General features: G+C 47.3%; 1 protein-coding gene across 1 annotated transcript; it reads right to left on the bottom strand.

Moving 5' to 3' along the window:
- Positions 1 to 696: 696 nt before the first annotated feature.
- On the bottom strand, positions 697 to 9,236 carry LOC136288690 (putative P2Y purinoceptor 10). Its single transcript, XM_066182159.1, has 2 exons — positions 8,742 to 9,236; positions 697 to 3,632 (listed from the first exon to the last, which is right to left on the bottom strand). Exon 2 carries the CDS (start codon positions 3,628 to 3,630, stop codon positions 2,608 to 2,610), a length of 1,023 nt encoding a protein of 340 aa, XP_066038256.1. The 5' UTR covers positions 3,631 to 3,632; positions 8,742 to 9,236; the 3' UTR covers positions 697 to 2,607.
- Positions 9,237 to 20,306: the final 11,070 nt, after the last annotated feature.

Raw genomic sequence — 20,306 nt, 5'->3', positions numbered from 1 at the left:
TCTGAGCGGCTGCTCTCTGAGCTGGCCCATCCTGACTGACTTTGCCTGGTGGTTTAACCCCATCTGGGCAGCTGAACCCCACAGAGGTGGTTTAGCTCTATCCCAGCCAAAACCAGGGCACTTTCCCCTACATCAGAAGAGACTTTCAGACAGAGTTATCTGATCCCCTGCACACCACAGGATGGAAAGTGTTGTGTGTGTGACCTTTCGTCACAGGCTGGGGCTGCAGTATGGAAAAGGAACATTTTGGGGAACCTAAGGGAGTTCAGAGGGCCAGTGAGGCAGGAAAAGGTGGGGTGCTGAGGTGCTTGGGGATGCCATCATGGAGATGAAGAATGTTGTCCCTGATGGCGACACCAAATCCGTACTAAAGTAATGGGCAAGAGAGCCACTATCACCCCTGGACACTCAGCAGCTGGAGCAGGTATTCCCATGCCTTGCCAATCTTCCACTACCTAGGACAACTTCCTGTGGAAAATTATCCTCAAAATGTTTCTAAGTCTAATAGAAATGTGGTAGATTCAAAAATTTAAAAAATAACCACTATTCAGAGTGAAAACAAGAAACAAATCTGTTTAAGAATAATAAAAGTTGTACTTATTTGCTTGAACCCTAATCCCAGGAGGAGCTGATGCCACACAGTTTTCCAAGTACCAGTGATAATTACGAAACTCAGCTGATGTTTGAAAAAGAGCCTTTATTTTTTTTTTTTTTTCTTGAGCATCAGTTCATGGGAAGTAAAACCCACAGAACAAGCTACAGAGTTCCCGTAAGTGCCCTCAGCTTGTTTTCACCTGATCAAGGGAGAAGGGTTCAAAAGTGAAGGTACAGGAAACAGCTCCCAGTCACATGGAGGCTGAGCAAGGTCTATAAAAATCCCCAAAACAAGCACTGAAACTGAAGTCTCCTTGCCTGACAACTTTATACAGAGTGTAGCTTATGACAGACGGCTGAACTGACAATAATTGAATTGTGTGAGGTCAACTCTGCCCATGATCATCCACCCCTTTGGAAGGGACTCCTAGCAGTGTGTAAACATTTATTGTGTCAGTGACATCAGAGAACATTTCCATCTACTCCAGTGCGTCCTACTCAGCCCAAAATCATCTTCTCACACGTGGGAGGAGAAATATGAGAGCTTATCCCTAATTCTTGGTTTTCCCCCCCCTTTTTTTATTTCTTTTTTTTTGGGGAGGGGGGAGGGGAGTAAATAGAGAAGTGGGAAAACACAATATACAGGAGATATTTGGCTGAGTTACGTTTTACCTCAGTGTAATGGAGTGGTTGGATTTAAAATACACATACCAAGGTTTTCTGGTATTTCTTCTGGTTTTGTAGCAACTGTTGCAGGACTGTACAAATTGTTCACATTCTTTTGAAAATATACTGATTTCCAAAGGCAATAAATTGGTGACTGCTCAGCCAAATCCATCCCCGGGCATCGCGAGATACCCTTGAAATTAGAGAGTGTGTGGACTCGGCTGAAGGGCTGTAACTAATTAAAAATAAGGGGTAAATTATTCCTTCCTTGTCGCTGCTTTGCATAGCTCCCTAAAATTTAAACATTAGGATCATGACAGGACCTGGTGGAAAAAAAATCACAACAATTTATGAACTTAACTTCTGGTCTATCAGTGAAATCACCTTGGCAAGGACTCCTCTCATTTTTAAAAGATGCATCAACTGAACAGGTTGAACTGAGCTTTTTGCGGGGCAGATTCATCTCAGGTACCTCTGGACAACACACCGAAGGGAGTGATAACCTGAGTGGTACCACCAGCATCATCTAACCCACCTGCGCTGACCCCAGGGCCACCAAGGTCCTGCCCCAAGGGGTCCAAAGGCAAAAGCCACCAGCCTATGTCCCCCTTGCCACCTTGGAGGGGAAGAAAATCACCCGGAGCAAAGGAAGGTGCCACTCTCTCAATGTTTGTGGAGAATTTGTCTTGCATAGAGTCTTGCACCAGCTGCAGGTGCAAGTTCAGGGATGTGTCAGCAGTTAGGGAGCAAACAGAGCTGGGTGAGGAGGGAAAGGAGGAGCAGAGCAGGAACATGAGTGCAGAAAGGGGGACCAGAGGTGACTGGTGACCAGTGGGATGCACCAAACCCAGGAGCACATGGAAACCACCTTCACAAGTCCACAGCCCCCACTGCACAAACCACAACATCCTTTGGTTGCTACTGGCCAGGTTTAGGTTCTTGTGTGGTTTTCCCAGAGAAGATCCCTCAGCAGATGTCAGTGTATGAATGTGGGATTGTCTCTGGCTTGATCATAGAGCCTGCAACTGGGAAAATAGAAAAGCCTGGGACTTTTTCACCATTTCCCATTAAAGTTTTTTCACTCCCTTTTGTGTATTTTATAGTCCAGAGAGGTCAGGTGGGGGTGGCACAGGGCAGAGAGAGTCACACCAATTGGGTCGCTCACCAGGTTCCAACATAGCAGTCTCAGACAGGGTTCTACTTCTATATACTGAAAAAATTCCACTGTCACAAAACTCCCTTGGATAAACCTGCAGGATCTTCCACAACGGAGTTGGTAATGGAGTATCCTAGACCAGTCTCAGATTTCATATGAAATACCTTATCTTTTTCCAAGTGGCTTTCTGGTCATTCCCTCGTCGACGAGGCGCTCTCTTTGCTCATGAGCCGGCTCCGGATGACCATGCTGCTGTGCCTGGAAATCTGCTCCTGGAACTCAGAGGTCATGAAGAAATAGATGATGGGATCCAAGCAGCAGTCGAAGCTGGCGAGGCTCAGGCAGAAGGGCTGGGTGTAGAGCGTGACGGTGCTCAGGAAGCAGTCGGTGATGACATTCTCCTTCACCAACATGTAGAAGAAGAAGTTGATGTGGTAGGGAGCAAAACACACACAGAACACAATGGCACACATGGAGACCATCCTGAGGGCCTTCCTCCTCTCCCCACTGTTTTCTGGTGGGACATGGAAGCCCCGGATGGAGTCTCTTGTTTTCCAGGTGCAGAACAAGATGGTGACAAGCGGGCCCACGAAGCCCAGGAGCTCTGCGGCTGCAGTCATCAGAACCGTGCCCACCTTGCTGTCGATGGGCTTCACCTGCAGGTCAGCAAAGCAGCTGGTGGTGTTGGAGCCCAGCCCATGGCTCCTCATGATGGGGAAGGGCACGCAGGCAGCCCCCACCAAGAGCCAGACCAGGGCGCTGATGGCCACGTCGTAGCGGCGCTTCCAGCCCTTGGCTCGGAAGGGGTGCAGCAGGAACAGGTACCGCTGGATGCTGATGCAGCTGAGGAAGCAGATGCTGGCGTACATGTTGAGGTACTTCAGGTAGAAGCAGAGCAAGCAGAGGACGTCCCCGAAGGGCCAGGTGTGGTTGATGTAGTAGTAGATGCGCAGGGGCAGCGAGAGGACATGGGCCAGGTCAGCCACGGCCAGGTTGATCATGAAGATGACGGCTTTGCTCTTCCTGCTGAGGAACCGGCACAGGACCCACAGGGCAGCGCTGTTGGCCAGCAGCCCCGGGATGAAGATGAGGGTGTAGGTGGTGGCATAGAGGCTGCTCTTGAAGGTGATGTCCTGATGGGAACAGCTGTGGTTGCCCTGGGTCATGACTGGGTTGCTGGAAGAGGCTATGGTGGTGTAGGGTGGGTGGGTCATTCCTGTGGAGAGAAAAACGGGATGTGAAGGCAAAGGCACTGCAAGCGTTGTCAGTGTCATGTCTGCATTTCCCATTTGGCTGTTCAGCACAAAGCAGAGGGTTGGGAATGTTGTCCGTGTGAAACATCCTGGAATTGTGTTCAGAGCTGCCCTGTCAGACATCCCACTGTTGCCACAGGCGTGGGAGACCATTCCTGGTGTGTCAGATGCAGGAGCACAAGTGAAGCTGTGCCACACTGATCACAGGGCAGCAGGAGAAGCTGCCCATCCTTTGGCCATCTCCTCAATGTCTCCTGTGGTTTGGTCTCTGGGAGCAAGGCAGGAATACATGGATGAAAGGTGGGCATATCCCAGCCTCCATCATAGTCATGGCCCAATGCTCAGAGAGTGGGTGCCAAGCACTGGATCATGGAATGATCTGGGTTGAAAAGGACCTTAAAGCCCACTCTGTGCCACCCCCTGCCATGGGCAGGGATACCTTCCACTATCCCAGGCTTCTCCAAGCCCTGTCCAACCTAACCTTGATCACTTCCAGGGATATGTTGGGCCGTGTTGGGCATTATGTGGCTGACAGGCCTCCTGAGCCCCTCAGAGGACCTCAGGGACCCACTTTCTCTGGCATTACGGGCACAAACCCCATGCGAAAGTGTAATAGGGAGTGGGCTTGGAAAATATGACTGTTGTGAACACAGCCAGTGCTCCTGAAATGTTCTGTTAATGTATTTAAGCTGATGGAACACACAGAGACCAGGTCACACCACCAGCTTCTATTTCTCATCACCATGGCAGCCTCAGTCTGACTCTTTTTTCCGTCAGATAATTTTACTTTTTAGGTACTGCCCATTTCTGCATCTTGGCCATCAGCAAAATGCCACGTGTTGGACTGTTGGGCCACCTTTCTCTTGCCAGCTTTTGCAACTGGGACCAGTAAGTTCGGTAAGTTGTCCTCAGCAAGGCAACACAGGAGGAGTTGGGGTTTATCGGGGGTTTCCTCCCAGGGTCATAATTCTTATTACAGTGATTCCCTCCCATATTGAATATAACGGTTAAAGCTGAAAATCAGCTTCATGTGGCACTGCAGACACTGATTCACTTCTCTGACTCATTTCCTGCAAGGGGCATTTGCCAGAAAAACTGTCTCTGTAGGTAGAAATTAGTAACTCCTACTCTGTTACTAAAGCTTTTTCCTTCTTGTTACCAAAAGAGTTGAGTTTAGAGCCCTCAGTGACACAGAGCACAAATAGCTGGGTTTTTGGCCTCTTAATCGTTGCGGTGGTTACATTTGGCAGCTCATCCAGACAGCGCTCCAGGCTGCCATGGAAGGGTTGGGATTCAGCCCCCAAAACGCCCAGACGTGGCAAGGTCACCCACGGGACACGGGCAGTGAGCAGGGCCTTGTAATTCTGCTCCTGCAGGCTCCCCATACAGCTTTTCTGTCTCAGCTTCTCTTTCACATTCCCACAGCCTTCAGAAAGCAAGGCCTGTGTGTTTATCTCCTGCAGCAGCCTCAGCTTTAGCGTCGCCAGCAGCTGCAAGCGTCGGGGAAGTGCTGCCTTTGGGAATCTCTCTGGCTCATCCCTTTCCTTCACCAAGATGCTGGATCCCTCAGAGCTGCTTTTGTCCCCCCAGCTCCCTCCCAGTCCCCCTCACCACACACAGCTCTGGGACAGGATGCCCTGCTCCGTGTTCCCCAGCAGCCCCATCCCAGGACACTACGGCCTTGCTCCTGCCATGAGGCCAAAACCGGCCCATGAGGAGGGAAGAGGGTCGAACGGTGACAGAAACACAGAAGAAAGATTCATCTGGCTCATGGATTTATGTCCCCTCAGAAGCAGTGATGGAGGCCTCCTGCTCTCCATCCTGGAGTTGTCAGGACAGGGAGTGAACAGGGAATGGAGCTGGGCACAGGGGGTATTCTTCCCCTCGGAGTGCTGGATGTGGGTGACATCCCATTTCCTGAGAGAGCTGTGAATTTCTGCTGCTCAGGAGGTTTCATCCCTTTCCAGCTGTTGTCCAGCTGGCCATGGCCTTGTCTCTGGTAAAAGCATTGCCCACTGCACCTTCTGTCCCTTCATGTCACCTCTCCCTTTGCCAAGAAACCATTTTCCAAGTCCTCATGTGCCTGGTTTTTCTTGGATGTCTAAGGTGGAAGGTTTCCCTGCTGCTCCTCCAGGCACAGCTGGTAGATTGCCATTAAAACCACACAGGAGTAGGTACATCTGCAAAATGTCATATTTTAAAGACACTTTTATAATTAATTATCTAATTAAATGCTGGCCAGTGTATGCTTGTTCTTCAGTCCAATGAGTGACAGCAGCCAATTTGCTTATCAAGGTCCTTAAATACAGCTGGGCCTTATTTAGTCCCTTCCAACCCGGAATATTCTGTGATTCAGTGACTTAAGTCTCATATGACACTAAGCACAACTGGGGTAATGGGGTGAAGGTCTACTGACTCAAACTGGGCTCTGACCAGAGGTTTTAGGGCAAACTTCTGTGTCCAGAATGTGCTCCTGGAACACGAGGGTGATGCTGAGGGCACACGCTCCATCCCAGAGCTCAGCGTGGCTCTCTGGTGGGACAAACCCTGCCCTGGAGGAGCCCAGAGCATGGAGAGCTTCCCCCTCATCCATCACCTTCATCTGCTAATTGTCCACAAGGTGTCAGAGTTCATCCAAATTTCATTTCTTGTCTCTTTAAGTTATTTTTCTCACCACCAAGTGTTGTCTGAGTGGCAGCAGTGGGAGCTCTCATGAGTCCACCTTGCCATCATTTAGGAAGGTCCCAAACTGAAAACATCCAATGTTGCTGAATAACTGATATTAGGGAAAAAAATTGCTCCCAGGAGTGGGCCTGGTTGCTGGTATCTTTTCTGATGATCTTTAAAGATCTTTTCCAACCTAAATGATTCTATGATTCAATTTGCAGGTATAAAAGTCCTGAAAAGCTGCACTTTGATGGAGATCATGGAGCTGTGGTGAACCTTGGAGCCAGGAGGTTATAAAACCCATCCTGCAAGTGATTTCCCAGCCCCACCACCCCAGCAGATCTAACTCAGACAGTGGGAACAGGAGGTGGATGCTCTGGAGTCAGAAAATTACTCTTTGCATCCAGGAAACTCAGGGTCTGAGCAGGGTGACCTGGCTGGCAGTGCACACAATTAATCCATTACCAAAATTAATATGCATGGGGCGGTATCTGCTGGCTCATCAGCAGGGCCCTTTATGAGGATGAAGGATTTCATTAGAAAACCATAAAAAAACCTCCAATATTTATCCATCTCTTTAATCAAAATGCACCCAGATGCATCAGGCATCACAAAATTACTGCATTTCTGCCTTTTCTCTCACTTTGGCTCAGACTGGGGCTTAATCCCACACCAATCCCTTCTCTTCTCACTTGTGCACAAAAGCAAACACTTGAGGTACCACTGAGGGTCCTAAAATTACATCTCCAAAGTCCTTCCCTGCGTGGTGGCTGTGCAGCAGAGGCTGCAGAAGACTGAAATCTCCAGTAGGATTTTATCAGTGCTCATTTGCATCTTGCAGAGGGTTGGCTCCTACTGCAGCTTTGCTTTCAGAATGTGATTTTTTTAAAATGGTATCAAATAAACAGACCCAGATCCAACCACTATTTTTTATATTTTTGTGAGATTCTGTGTCCCTGATGCTGTTGCAATAAGGATGTATGTAGTGAGTATGTTATTACTGGGGCTTTGGAAATTAGCCATAGCTTTCCTAGGCAAAAGACATTCATCAGGATAGGCTGAGAAGCACAGGGATGTCATTCCAGAGTCCTGGATCTGTTTGAGGTGCCTGTGAGGGCCAGGTTAATTGGTTTGATTGGGGCACAAACATCTCCACGCTCTGCCCCCAGTGCGTGGCTGTGACGCCAGAGCGAAACCTCTGCACTCGAAGTGAAACATTCTACAGTTGAAGGTGGTTTTTTTGGTTCCCTTTCACAGAAAAGGAGCAGGTCTTTGCTGTCTGCTGTATTTTCGTTTTGCAGCTCTGGTGGTACTGCTTCCTGCAGCTCCAGCAGAGACATCAACAGCCCCCTCAGAGTGCTGGCTCCAGGCTGGGCAAGGGCTGTCCCACAGATGCATTTCCCTCATGGATGGAATTCCCATGGCTGATGATGTTGGCACAGGGGCCAAAGTCCCAGCACTTTTACTTGACACCAAAAATATGCCCTTGAAAAGAACCACCCCCCATCCCTGCACAGCTGCTGCTCCAGCCTGCTGAGGAATCCCCTTCTGCAGATCCTGGCATCCTGACTCACCTTCTCTGAGATTCCCTCTTGATCCACTTGTAGAAATCTTGGATTCAGGGGCCACCCACTCTGAATCCTGTCTGTGACCACTGCACGGGCTGTTTGCTCCAGCCCAGCAGAGCTGAGCTGCTCTTGCAAGTGAAAGCAAAGTCAGCAGAAAAGCACCTTTTACAAAGTACGGCTGGAAACCTGCACACCATGAAGTCACGTTTAAAAGCTTCAGCCCATGAAGTCAAGTTTTAATCCAGAGCAGTGACTACAGTCAGAATTAGAAATTAAAACCACCTCAGGATTCTCATTAGCAAAAGCAAGTCCAAGCAATCCTACTATTTTTGACATCTTGTGTCCCCTCACTATTATCAAATTCCTCCTGTTGCTGCTCACTCAGCAGGACGTTAGATGGCACAAAGATAGGCAGCACATGGATTTTATTTTATGGCAATATAAACCCCTTTGGAAAAAAACAGATTTGCACATTACCCTTACTGTCAAATATGACTTTAAAATAAAATATATTCCCGGAGGAATCCGGCAAGAGACAGAAATTATCCCTATTAATGACACTGGAGAACAGTTGGAGAACACTGCTACTTGCCCACGCCTGACATTTGTTTTTGCAGGCGCAGCAGCCGCTGTTTGAACTCCTCCATGTGTTCACCCAGAGCATTGGCACATGAGGAGAGCAGCGGCTGCTGCTGCTGCTGCAGGGCTCCAAGTGCCACAAATCTCCTCCTGGCAAGAGCCACCCCCTAAGGAAAAGCCCGGGGAATGGAGCCTTGCTGCAGGGAGCAGCACAGGCACTGTTCTGGATTGCAAGGAGAGGGTTCAAAGCAGCCTTACCTTGTCCGGCAGAGCTGTGCTCAGTGCAGCCGAGTGCTCAGGAGGAAGTGGAATGCTCCCTGCACCACTGTTTACATGAGTGAGGGAACCTGACTGACATCATGAGGTGCCACAAAAGGTGCTGCTTTCGGTGGTGCTCAGCTGTGGCTCCAGCCCTGCTCCCAGCCCTGGCAGCTCTGTTCTGGTCAGGTGCCCCCACAATGACCCCAAAATGGGGTTATGTGCCTTTGTCCCAGATGTTTTCTCTCCTGGGCTCTGCCAGGCTGACTCAGCACCCACTGGGAAGATTCCAAGTGGAGTCGGGTGCAGGGCACCTCTTCCTCCTCTCCAAATCTTCCTCCTCTCCAACTCTTCGCGCTCTCCAACTCTTCGTCCTCTCCAACCCTTCCTCCTCTCCAACTCTTCCTCCTCTGCAAGCACAGCTCTGAGCAGACCATGGAAATGCTCCCGAGGTTTCTGCCTGCTCCTGCCTGGCAGCTCAGCCTTGCTGTCCCCTCCTGCACCTGGAGTTGAGAACCTGCTGGGTGCTCTGCTCCAGCTCAGTCCTCCTGCAGATGAGGTCTGAATTCCCAGTGGCTTTTTTTAACACAGTGTGAGCCTTGCCTGACATTTCTCCTGAGCTAAATAAGTCCCCAACTCGGTTTACACTCGCTGGATGCCCCTGCCAGCAATGCCCAAGGGTGACACTTCTGACATTGCTTCAAGGAACAGGCACAGATCCAGCCTCACCGTATCCCAGGAAATAAATACACAGTCAGGGGTACAGCTTTACCCTCTTGGAGGATCTCACTGTTTGGATTTTCAGAAAGCCACTAGGAATGTGCTCTGCTTTACCTCTCTGGGATCTGGCTCTCAGAACTCGACTCTCCCTGTCCTCACCCTGTCCTCACATCTGCTCTGCTGAGGTTTGAGAGTGTGAAATCAAACCTCACAGCAGCTCCTCCCTGACATGGGGACAATGTAAGTGTTGATGTCTGACAGCTCAGAAACCTCAGAAACCCAAAACTGATTGCTCTCATTCCGATAATTCCATATGAGCACCCTCTAAAATGCAGTGCTGTGCTTTCCAGATGGTCTCGTTTCCATCATCTGTCAAAGGAGGTTGGTAGAATTTGGGAGCTTGCCAGGTGTTTATTTTAAAATTATTTATGTGGACCTTGTGAAAAGCAATAGTAAGGTTTTGGCCAGTGCTGCAGTGTTTATCAGCACATCCTGTTTTGCTTTTTTTTTTTTTTCTTCAGCAATGGAAACATATTTGCTGGAATTTATCCAATCACAAAACTGCCTTTCACATAAAACCATTGCACTCTGCAGCCTGGCAAGCTGAGAATTTGGGCACAGAAGTTCCCTGACTGACCCTGCCAGCATCTGTGGAAAACAAACATTCATAGAATCACAGAATCATGGCATGGTTTGGAACAGAAAGGAGTTTAAACGTATATTGTTCCACCCCCTGCCATGGGCAGGGACAGCTTTCAGTGTTGCTCCAAGCATCCCAGGTTGCTCCAAGCCCCATCCAACCTGGCCAGGAGGACTTCCAGGGATCCAGGGAAAGCCACAGCTCTGGGAGCCTGTGCCAGGGCACCAGCACCCTCATTATCAGCTCCTGTGCAGATCTTCTTCTCTGCATGATTCTCCATACAGGACAGGCTTGACTGAGAAAAAGCCACAGTCCTTGTAAAAAAAAAAAAAAAAAGGAGAGGGAAAAGATGCATCTGCTGTTCCTGCCTTTCCCCACGGCCATAAATTTCTCTGCTTTGGGGCAGGTTTTTACATGAGAGTTTTAGGACCATGTAGGAAGTTTAAAAGTGCAGCTCATTGCACCTGCAGAATAACCTGCTGAATTTCTTCTTCCTTAAGTAAGTGCAGTTGCAGAGGATCTGAGCCCTGTTTACTGGGGTGGTTTATCAGTTATCCTGCAGACAAGGGCTCAGGAAGTGGCTTTTTCTGCTGATAAACCAGAACTGGCCGGACATTTTGCAGACAGTTATGCTGGGTGCGATGGAATTTCCCTACAGAGCTCTTTACCCTTATTATGAGGGTAAAACTTTGGTTTGTGCAGTGTAAGGCTCTTCTTCTTCTTGGTTGTGGCTTCCCGGAAATATTCATTACCATGATTTCCTGGATTAAAGGAGAGCTTGGATCCTGAAAGGCCACCTGGACTTCGGTGCTGTCATCATGTGACAAATAATTGAGCAATACCATGATTTTAACTCAAAAATTAGCTCCAGCTTTGCCTGTTTGCTGTTCAGGAGCTGGGTTTGATGTGCAGTGATCCCAAATAGAAAGAAGTTTCCATGCCTTTTCCATGCTTCTGTTTCCTTTCCAAGTTCTTTCCCCAAATCCAAAATTAAGTGGCTGCTCTGTGGCTCTTTTGTGGTTTAGTCCATAGAACTGCAACTGTTTTTTGAGAGGTTTTCTACATCTACAAGGGGAGAAATCAAATAAGGAAAAAAAACTCCCATAAAACAAATTACAGCCCTTCAGTGAGAACCAAAGGAAAAGCAGCTGCATTTCTAAATTATTATTGAGATAGGTATGTAATTTCTAAATATTTATTATTTAATATATAGAAAACATTTATATAGTATATTGTCTGGTATTATTAATATAGCAATATTCATAATAGTGCATAATTATTATTTTTTTTCCTAAAATCACAGAATCCCAGGATATTTGGATGGGAAGTTACCTCAAAGTCCATTCAGCTCCACTCCCTTCCATGGGCAGGGACACCTTCCACTATCCCAAGCTGCTGCAAGCCCCATTTAACCTGACCTTGGACCCTTCCAAGGATGGGGCATCCAATAAATAATAACAATATTGGATGGGACAGCCAATAAATAACATAAACACTTAGATTTCATGTCAATTTTTTTTTGCTGTCGAGCCAAGCCTTTGGAGTGTGGGAAAGCAGACATTCAACAAAAGATCACACCGAGACATTTATCTAAGTTTGTTCAGAAGTTGTACTCTGACAAGGAGAAAATAAATAATTGCATCCTGATTCAGTGATCCTTCCTATGGAGAATTTAAAGGATTAGTGAAAGGAGAGTGAAATGTATATATGGAGGTTAAGTTACATAACGGTGTTGTTTACTGTGATATGTCAGATAAGAGAAAGAGGAACAGGGAATGACAAACATTTCAAAATTCTTCCCTTTTATTTCTGGTTTTGGGCCTCAAACTGACAGTATTTTTTTTTCTCTAGCAACAAAAAGGAGCAGGAGTAACATGGAAAAAGTCAGAACGGGGTGTTGTGTGAGAAGTAACTTCTAATTACCTGCGTTTTCTGGCCACTGAAATATCATTGCTCATTAGTGCCTCTCTCTCTCTCTGCTGTTAGAGAGCTACAATTGCACCACGTCGTTAACGATTTCCTCTGCCCCCAGTACAGACACACACGCTCCTCCTGTTCAAAAGAGAGGCTGATTCTGTTCCAAATAAATCGATTTTTAATTTGAAACAGCAGCTTTTCCTAACAGAGCTGCCCAGTAGCTCTGTCTCAGCCCATCCAACGACAGCCGTTCCCTTCCGTGGGCGCTTGGAATTGGGGATGAGTAACGAGCTGAAAACATCCACACCAAGGGTTTCTACAGGAACAAAAATATTCCTCCCTGACAGCAGAAAGAGAAAGGAGATCTTGGAATGCTGGTGCCCAAACCCTTGGAAGCTCGCTCCAGGTTTTATTCAGAGCAGCTGGGCACCTTGAATCCCTGGAGCTGGAGGAGAGTCTGAGGAGATTTTCTAGTGAGAGATCCAGGATCTGCCAGCACCGGCCACAAGGATTCGCCCGTCCATTTGTCAGACCCATTTGTCAGAGTCAGTTACTTCCCAAATTCTCATTTTTAGCAGAAACTAAAAAGGAGGAAATGTGTCTTCCCCTCTAACCAACCAGAGCCTCTGAGAAGTATTTTCCGTGCAGCTGATGCTAAAAATAATCATTGGTTTTCTTTGCTGAAACTTCTCCTTCATCCCTCGCAGCTCAGAATCCCTTGACAGACAGATTCCAGCAGCCTTTTTGGAGGGGATAAATGAAAACTTTGAGTGAGAGGGAACTGGAGAGGAAAATGAACTCTTAGTTTTGCCTGTGGTGGTTTTAATTTCTTTGCCCAGTTTAATTTCTTTGCGAAAGTTCTGTTCCTAAGGGGGTCTTTGTAGTGGTGAGTTACCCTGGAGCAGCTGCCACAAGCTGGCACATTAAATTCCTTTTCCTTACATGCACAGGGAACTGAGTCCATGGTTTGTGTTCTTTTTGGAGCTTTATGCTAAAGCCAGTGCTCTAGTTTTCCTTCGGGAGAATCACCAGCACAATCTGGTGAGATCCAGCTAAATGTAAAGGTTATAATTTGTTAATTTAGAGCTTCCATCAAAAAGAACTGGAAGTGTTACAACATCAGCCTCAGGGAACCAACTCAACCTGGAACTATCTCCTGGAATTCTGTCACCTCTCACCCACAGGTGACTCGCCCGTCTGTAGAGGCAGGACAAGTCTGAGAGTCGTGGTGTGAACTTGGACACATCCCAAACCATCCTGGGATTCCATGATCCCAAAGACAACGTCCCAAATATAATCCATGACACTGGTGCGGCCTACCCCTGAAGGCTGCAAAGAGAAGGGTGAGAATTTCCACGAGAACTGGAAGACAAAACCAATGAAGTCTGTGGGGAATTCCCGAGACCGGAAAACTCCCTCCCAACGAATATGATCAACCCCAGCCATGTTCTTCATCACATTTTGTTCATGAGGCTCAACTTCTTCTTTCAGTTTGTCTGGGAACAGCATGAAAGACTCCAGCAAAGAGAGAACTTGATTGCATTTAAAAATCAGGAGACTTTTAGATGAGATATTGGGAAAAAATCCTTCCCTGTGAGGGTGGGGAGGCCCTGGCCCAGGGTGCCCAGAGAAGCTGTGGCTGCCTCATCCTTGGAGGTGTCCAAGGCTAGCTTGGACCTCATTCTTGTCAGGTTCTTCATGGAATCACAGGACTTTTTGGGCTGGAGAAGACCTTAAATCTAAACCCCTTCCAACCCCCTGCCATGGGCAGAGACCCTTCCAGATGTCCACCTAGACTAGGTTGCACAAATCCCTGTCCTACCTAGATTTGGAAGCTGTCAGGTGCCATGTAGGACGTGTGGGGTGAGTTACAAACATGAACACAAGCTTAGGCCTGGGCCTAAGATACAAATCTGGTCAGAGAAAAAATTAATTCTACACCATCAACAACTGACAGCAAGAAATCAACAGCAGCAATCATGTCTCAGGTCTGCTCTGGGTGCTCCTGGCTGGGGAAGAACTCCAAGGAAAATGATTCCTGGGAGAAAACAACTGCATGAGACATTTTATCATTTCAATAAGATTAGAAACACTGGCAGCACGTGCAGATCACAACAGCTACAGTCCAGATATCACTGGCTGATTGGAATAATGAAAAGCCATGAGATGGTTTTGCTCTATCTCTTCTTCCCAGGATTCTAAATGAGCAGGACAGAGTCCTGGGAGCTGGTTTGATTTCCCTGCCCAACAGCAGAGGTGCAGTGATGTGTGCAGGCGTTGATGGAACAGCTTGATTTTAGTTCTTCCTGAGAAACATTAGCTCAGCATCATCTGTTTGGGGGGTTTTTGGCTTATCAAGATCTTTTGTCAGCTCTTAGTCCTGCTCCAAGTGCCTGGATGTGCCTGGATTCTGGTGAAGCTGAACCCCACCAGTCACAAACTCCAACTTTTTGCCCTCCAAAGCTACAACTGCAGACCTTCAGTTCAGCAAGTTCTCAGCAGCAGCAAAGGAGAGCTTGGAAGGATCTGTGCCATCCCACAAAGTGAATTTGTCTCCTGGAGCTGGTGGGAGGAGCAGAGCAGGAGCCAGCAGCTCCTGGAGCCTTCTTCCCATCTTGGAGAGGGCTGTCCTTTGCTCACATCCCACAAGGATGTAAATCCAGCTGAGTGTTGGAAAGGATGAGTAAGCCTTTACTCTTACAAGAGTTCCTTTGGATAGAGGAGTCAAGATTTCCTTGGCAGCCAAAATCCATTGGCCCTGTTGGATTGTCCTTCTTGTTTTGACGGTTTCTCCAGTAGCTCTGTGTTTAGGTTCACTCCTTGTTTCTATTTTCTCTTTCAAATCTGTCTTTCTCTCCTCAGTTTTCTCTGGGGAAAACTGAGGGAGGAAATGCAGCACAGTCATACACCCTATTTCTCCAGTGTTTTTCGTTAATGTTTCGCTTTTTAATTTCATTTTCTATCCATAATGTGGATTGCATCAAACTACCAATTCCTTGGATAGTATTTCTGAACAGGGGGGTATCAGTTGCTAAGTGGATGGTTCTAATTATGTATTCAGGAGTTGGGAGAAGGAACATTTGCTGCCTTTGAGTCAGTCTAAATTGATTTTCCCCCTAATTCCAGCTGTACTCATAGAGGGAAAGCACAACTTGCAGTTCCACTGCCGTTGAACCAGTACCACAGCTTTACTGGGACGAAATCCAAACCTTAACTGGCAAAATCCCGTTCTTTTAGGGACATTTCCTGCAGACACATCCCACAAACAATTTGCAGTTTAGCTGAGATACCTCCTAAAGGCACCAGATCCCAGGAGTCCTCCCTGCCTGGAAAAAACAAATATCCCACCAACTTCCAATGGGTTTTCATTGGATTAGAACTCTCAAATCTTGCTGCTTTTAGATGAAAACTTCTGAGAATGCATTTGGGAGACTGAGAAGTGGCTTTTGGGATTGTGATAACTTCTCCCCCTTTAAGATCTGTTGAGAAAATGGAGCATAAGGGAGGCTCCACATGTAGAATATTCCAATGAGAAGTGAGAGAAAAACTGTTCAGAATTGGCTTCTTAAATCGTCTAATTTTAGACTAAAAGCAAAGTTCCTTTTTTCCCTTCCTCCCTGAAATCAGTGGAAGAATCCACAACAGTCCTATGACTCCTTAATAAATCAGGCCATAGGTAATCCCAGTTAGCACTGGGTTCTGACTGGGAAATTATAATCATCTCTGAATTAGAACGGGACTTTTCACTTTCTCGTTTCAGGCTGAGTTCTTTGGGTTTGGGGGTTTTTTTGTTTGGGTCTGGTTTGTTATTTTTGCTAGCTGAGTTTACATAAAACTTTGGGGTTGGGGTTTTTTCCCTGTCTTCTCTTCATAAGCAGAACCCAGGTGTTTCCCAGATTCGTCAGTAACTCTCAGGTTCCTCTTCCACCTTGGTATCAGCCCCATCTCTGCTTTTCCCAGGACGTCTCATCAGTTTTGTGTCTGGATAAAAAAAAACTTTGTAGCAAACCAAACACATCGTCCGGAAGACCTGCAGCTCATAAATTCATGGTGCAATCATTTTATTCTGAGAATTCATGTACAGGTGGAGGGGAGGAAAAAAAAAGGAAACTGCTGGTTTGTGGGTGAGACATCAGTGAAACTGTGTAAGCGTCAAGATGCAAAGAACAGCTCTGCTAACTCCTTTTTCTTCCTTTCTTCCCAGCTGGAAAGAGAACAAAAGTCTGGAAGAAGCGCTGGGCAGTCGCTGGATCAGGGATTTTGAATTAGCCCCATTAACATGCATTAATTAGATTTCTGCAGAGCCAGAGACATCAGGCTTCAGGAAAACGATATCCTGCCTTTTGTCAGCAGCCTCACAGATGCTCCAGAGGAAAGGGAGCTGTGCCTTCCCCAGGGAGAGCAGCTCCCGGGGCAGGAGAGGCATTCCAGAGGGAGCACGGGAGGCTGAGCAGCTGCAGCAGCTGGGGATGCTCAGAAGGCCCAGAAAGCGAGAAGTGCTGGAAGATGCTGCCGTGGGAGAGGTGTAGGAAAGGGATAATCGTGTCCTGAGCTGGCAGGTGGCAGCAGGGACATGGTGTCACCACGGCCCCTGAGCAGTGACAGACACAAGGTCAGGTGCAAGTGAAGCCAGGTGGAACCTGCAGGCACGAAATGCCCATTATTTGCTGGCAAGCTGGTTTTTCTCTCACCAAAACCACTCCTAAGAATCCCAGATCCTTTGTCCAGCTTCAGCCTGAGTGTCCTTGCCGTGGGAAAGGTCACCAGGGAAGACAGCAAGGGATTTCCCCAAAGAGGTCATCAAAGACATCTTGGGAGGGAAAAATGCTTTTTTCTAAACAAAAGAATAAACTTGGGCTAAAGACTGCTGAGACTGGCACAGGGATCTGCCTGAATTCCCTGGGGTTTCCCACGCCTTCAGGAAATACTCACTTTGGAGTGGCAAGTTGGGAATTCTGTCCCATAATATAAATTTGGCCATTCCTCCCCACTGCCCATCCCAATGTGTTTGACTGTAGCGTGACTACCTTGACCAGAATCCAAACCAGCCCTGGCATGTTGGATAATCCCATGGGATACAAATCCCACGTGTCCCTGTGCTGCAGCTGCTGCAGTTGCTGCAGAACCTTTTCCCTCAGAGTCTTCAGCAGCACGCAAGGGCTGCAGGAGCACACAGAGCAGGAGGTGTGGGGATATTTCTGCAGCTCAGAGCCTGTTCTGGTTTCTTGCAGCTGTGGCTAAACTGTCATTAGCTCCCCAGGTCTGCAGGCCACCGAGCTGTGACAGAAGTGTTTGCGTATTAGATAACAATTCTGGTTAATTACTTGAGAATCTCATGGCCTTTCACAAGCTCAGCCCGCCTGGAGAGGCTGTGGGTTGAGCTCTGTTTCACAGACAGGACCAAGAAACAGCAAGGGCTAACACATTTCTTAATTCTTCTTGTAATTTCTCGTGTAGGGCTTGGTCCCTTTGCCCCCAGCCCATCCTGTCACTGTTGGCTTCGCTCTGCTTTGGAGCTGCCTGTCCTGATGAGAGCACTCCCTGAGCACAGGCTCAGTCCCATCCCTGCATCCCAGGGGAGGATGCACCACGGGCCAAACCACAGCTCCCAGAATATCCTGATGCTTTTAGAGACTTTTAGCCTTCCTAAAGACGACAGCAGTCCCCAGTCCCTCCCTCTGGAACAGCAACACGTTCTCATTCTGTTCCCTGTTTCGTCTAAAGAGGGAAGCAGGGATGGATCCTGAGAGCTCTCCCGATTTCTGTGCTTCCAACCCCAAGCTTCAGTCCTTGGCCCCATCTCCAGGAACATCCCACCTTGGGCTTGGAGGAGCCCAGCTGGGATCTGCTGGAGGAAAAGGACCAGTCCTGGATCGACAGGAGCATATTCCCAGCCTGGAATCAGCAGTCAGGGTGGAGGTGAGGAGAGGAAAGAGGCCTTGACTGTGCAGACAGAACATTGATTTGCTGGGAAAGGAAGGAGGATTTTAGGGGGTTGCTGGAAGGAAGGAAATCTCTATGGGAGTCACTCTGTGCCTTTTTGTGGAAAAAATCTGGAAGCTGCAGAGCTTCCCAAACCCTGATCTCTCAGCAGGGCTATTCAGCTGCTCTTACACCTAAATATTTCCCACCTCAATACTCCTTTAATGGCCCTGAGCAGCCTCATCAGGGGCTCCCCACACCTACTCACGGTTCCATTTAAGCTCAGCCTGGAGCACTCATCCCCTTCTTTTCCTTGGGCATGCTCAGCTCTGACTCTGCTTCCAGCGTGGACCTTCCCCATGCAGGTAATTTCCCTCTGGGACGAGACCTTGGATACACATTTCAATTGGTGTCCAGGCTGGGGTTTGACCCTGCTACTGGGGGAGGTTCTGGGGTCTTGTTGTAGGCTTGTCTCCAGTCCTGGCTCTGTTTCCTTTTATTCTGGAGTTCCTGGACTGTGCTTGACCTGGCTGGGATGTTTGAGGGGATGAGTTGCCCCTTCAGGGGGTTTTCAGGGAGGGATGAGGGTGTTCCCTGTTCCAGGGTTATCCTTGGATCCCAGGTTCCTGGTCTTTAGGGATCAGCCACCCTCGTGCTCCCGGGCAGCCTCCTGCTCAGCCCAAGGCTGTACCCAAATTCCTGAGGGTGCCTGGGGAGATGCTTCCTCCCAGAGAAAGTTGTTGGAGCTTTGGCTATAATGGCTTTGTAGGCTCCAAGGCTGGTGTTAGAGGGGGGAATTTTAGGATTTGGAGTGGATGCAGGGCTTGACAAAGTGCTGGTTCTTCCCACGTGTTCCCAGGGTAAAGGAAAATATCTTATGATTTCAGCTCCTCAACTTCCCTTTCCAGGAGCTGCCAAAATCCTTTTGGGCTCTGACCTGGCATACTTGGCATGAAAGTTAAAGCAGGGCCCCTTCTCCTTCAATCCAGGGCCTATTCTGTTTGTTTTGGGGGTTTTGGGTTGTTTTGGGGTTTTGTTTGTTTGGTGGTGGTGGTTGTTGTTGTTATTCTTGTTGTTGTTTTCCTTTCAAGCATGAAACCCCCAAAAATGGGGTAATGTGGCTTTCCCTTCTTCCCTGCCACCCATTTCTTGCTTTCCTGGAGTTCATCCCTAATCCAGACCATTGTATTTCCAGGGTAAATAATTCCTCTGACAAAGATTTTTTTTAGCTTCTTGGTCTGATTTTCTGTTTTAAGTTTATTTTTCAGCTCCAAACTCTGCTAAATAGACTTTCCCCAGCTGAAATTGTGCCTTCAGAGCCGGAAGGAACTTGACTTTGTGAAGATTTATGGCCCTTTTAACCTCATTATGGGACTATTTGTAACAATCAGCTTCAGTTCCACTTGAGATAGTAAAATTTCTGTAAGCCCTTATTTGCCCTAGGCTGGAAGGCATCAGCTACTGAAAAGCAATGAAATGAAAGAATTTATCCACATAAAACATTGCAAATGTGCTGTTAAAAGCTGGATCCTGTCTTGAGTTTTTGATGCAGGAGTCTAAGGATGTGGAGTTGGGAATAAAATGGAGATGGAGAAGAAATAGAAGGAAATGTTAATTGTTATAAATACCAAAACCAACAACAACAACAACAAAATCCTCCTTGAAGTAGTTTTAAATGAACTTTTAATGTTTTCTAGCTGAAATGAAAACATGATGAAAAGGTGCAGGAAAAGAGAAGTTGTTATTGAGAAGATTTGAGAGGAAGAAAAGATGTTTTATTGAAACAAGGAACCTGATGAAATTTTGGTACAAAGCACTTTCACCACTTTTGGTCTGACACTTTTTCATCTAACCTGAATTTATTTTAGCAGTAAATAAAAATCTGGGGTGGGGGGGGAGGTGTTTAGGAAAGACATTCCTCAAGTGCTTCATTTTTTCCCTTTCTCCTTCTTCTCTGCAGTTGCTGGTTTATCTTTAATTAAAAATAGATTTATTGGGGTGCTGATAATGGGATCCTTTCCAACCCAGGAGAGTTCACGACACAATTCATTTCCCAGAGTTTATCAGGGGCACCCAATGTCATTATCAATGCTTTCAATTTAGAATTAAGTAACTTTCAAAATGGTGTGCAAGTGGTGAGGAAGACAGAGTTTTGTTCTGTAAACCTCAAGGGAGAAAAAACTTTGTTTGGGCTGACATTTTAACAGGTGTTTTTGTCGGGTTGGTTTGGGGGTTTTTTGTGCTTTTAACCGCTTCAGCTCTGTCTGCTTTGAAGGTCAGAGTTTCCCTGAGAAATGGGATGATTTTCAGGCTGTGTCTTCCAGGGATGTTCCTGATTTACTGTGGTGTTATGAAGGCAGCAAAAG

Source organism: Chamaea fasciata, unplaced genomic scaffold, assembly GCF_029207755.1.
Source record: "Chamaea fasciata isolate MVZ Bird 193981 ecotype frontalis unplaced genomic scaffold, bChaFas1.0.hap1 SCAF_4, whole genome shotgun sequence".
Classification (NCBI taxonomy): Eukaryota; Metazoa; Chordata; class Aves; order Passeriformes; family Sylviidae; genus Chamaea; species Chamaea fasciata.
Note: the sequence above shows the minus strand (reverse complement) of the source record. Positions and strands in the feature narration are given on the sequence as shown.